Raw genomic sequence first — 668 nt, 5'->3', positions numbered from 1 at the left:
CCGGGTGGCCTTCTTGGCAGAGGAGGGCTGCTGGGAGACGGCGGCCTGCTCGGCATCCTTGGGGAAGGCGGCTTGCTCAGCACCGTCCAGGGGCTCACCGGGTAAGGACAGCACCGTCCGGTCTCCTTGCAGGGGGGGCAACCTCAGTGCTGTTTGTGGGGAGCAATGGTGATGCTTCAGTAGATGCTCAGATCTGGTTTGGCGCTGATGCTTTGAGATAAATACTGCCTGGAAGTCCTGCCAGGTTTGCGTTGCTGGCTGCGAAAGAGCCTCTTGAGCTACAGGAGGAAAGTTAAAGGAAAGAGTAGCTGGACGGTGCTTGCCCGTAGAGGGTGCACCGAACCACGCGTCGGCCCTGGGCAGCCGGTGCCACTGCGTCCAAGCCAATGCTCGCTTGTTTGCAGCCATCCCACTTTAACTCTTATTTGAAGCCCAGCACCAAGCAGAAGCAGAAGCACAGGCAATAACAAGGCAACCAGAGCAAAGCTTCTGCTAAATCTGGAAAATAACTGAGAAAACTTAGTGTCTTTTGCCCTTTCTGGTCTAAACAGCCTCCGACTCGCCCACGCCTTGAGCAGTGGTTCTGCGCCAGTGGCAGAGCCCGGGTGGTGGGTTGGTGGGCTCAGAGCCATCCCTCGTGGTGTCCCCCTCGCTGTCCCTGCAGGCTG

At 58.2% G+C, this 668-nt stretch overlaps 1 protein-coding gene across 1 annotated transcript in view; it reads left to right on the top strand.

Annotated features, from left to right (window-relative positions):
• BPIFB4 (BPI fold containing family B, member 4) overlaps positions 1–668 on the top strand; it is a 9,314-nt gene that overhangs the window by 2,979 nt on the left and 5,667 nt on the right. Inside the window, exons 4-5 of the mRNA XM_009704283.1 lie at positions 3–101; positions 599–612. Of these exons, the coding sequence (XP_009702585.1) occupies positions 3–101; positions 599–612 (113 nt within the window). The remainder of the gene's footprint in view (positions 1–2; positions 102–598; positions 613–668) is intronic.

The sequence above is a fragment of the Cariama cristata genome, unplaced genomic scaffold, assembly GCF_000690535.1.
Source record: "Cariama cristata isolate BGI_N322 unplaced genomic scaffold, ASM69053v1 scaffold7127, whole genome shotgun sequence".
Taxonomy (NCBI): domain Eukaryota; kingdom Metazoa; phylum Chordata; class Aves; order Cariamiformes; family Cariamidae; genus Cariama; species Cariama cristata.
The sequence above is the reverse complement of the archived record's forward strand: the minus strand, read 5'-3'. Positions and strand labels throughout refer to the sequence as shown.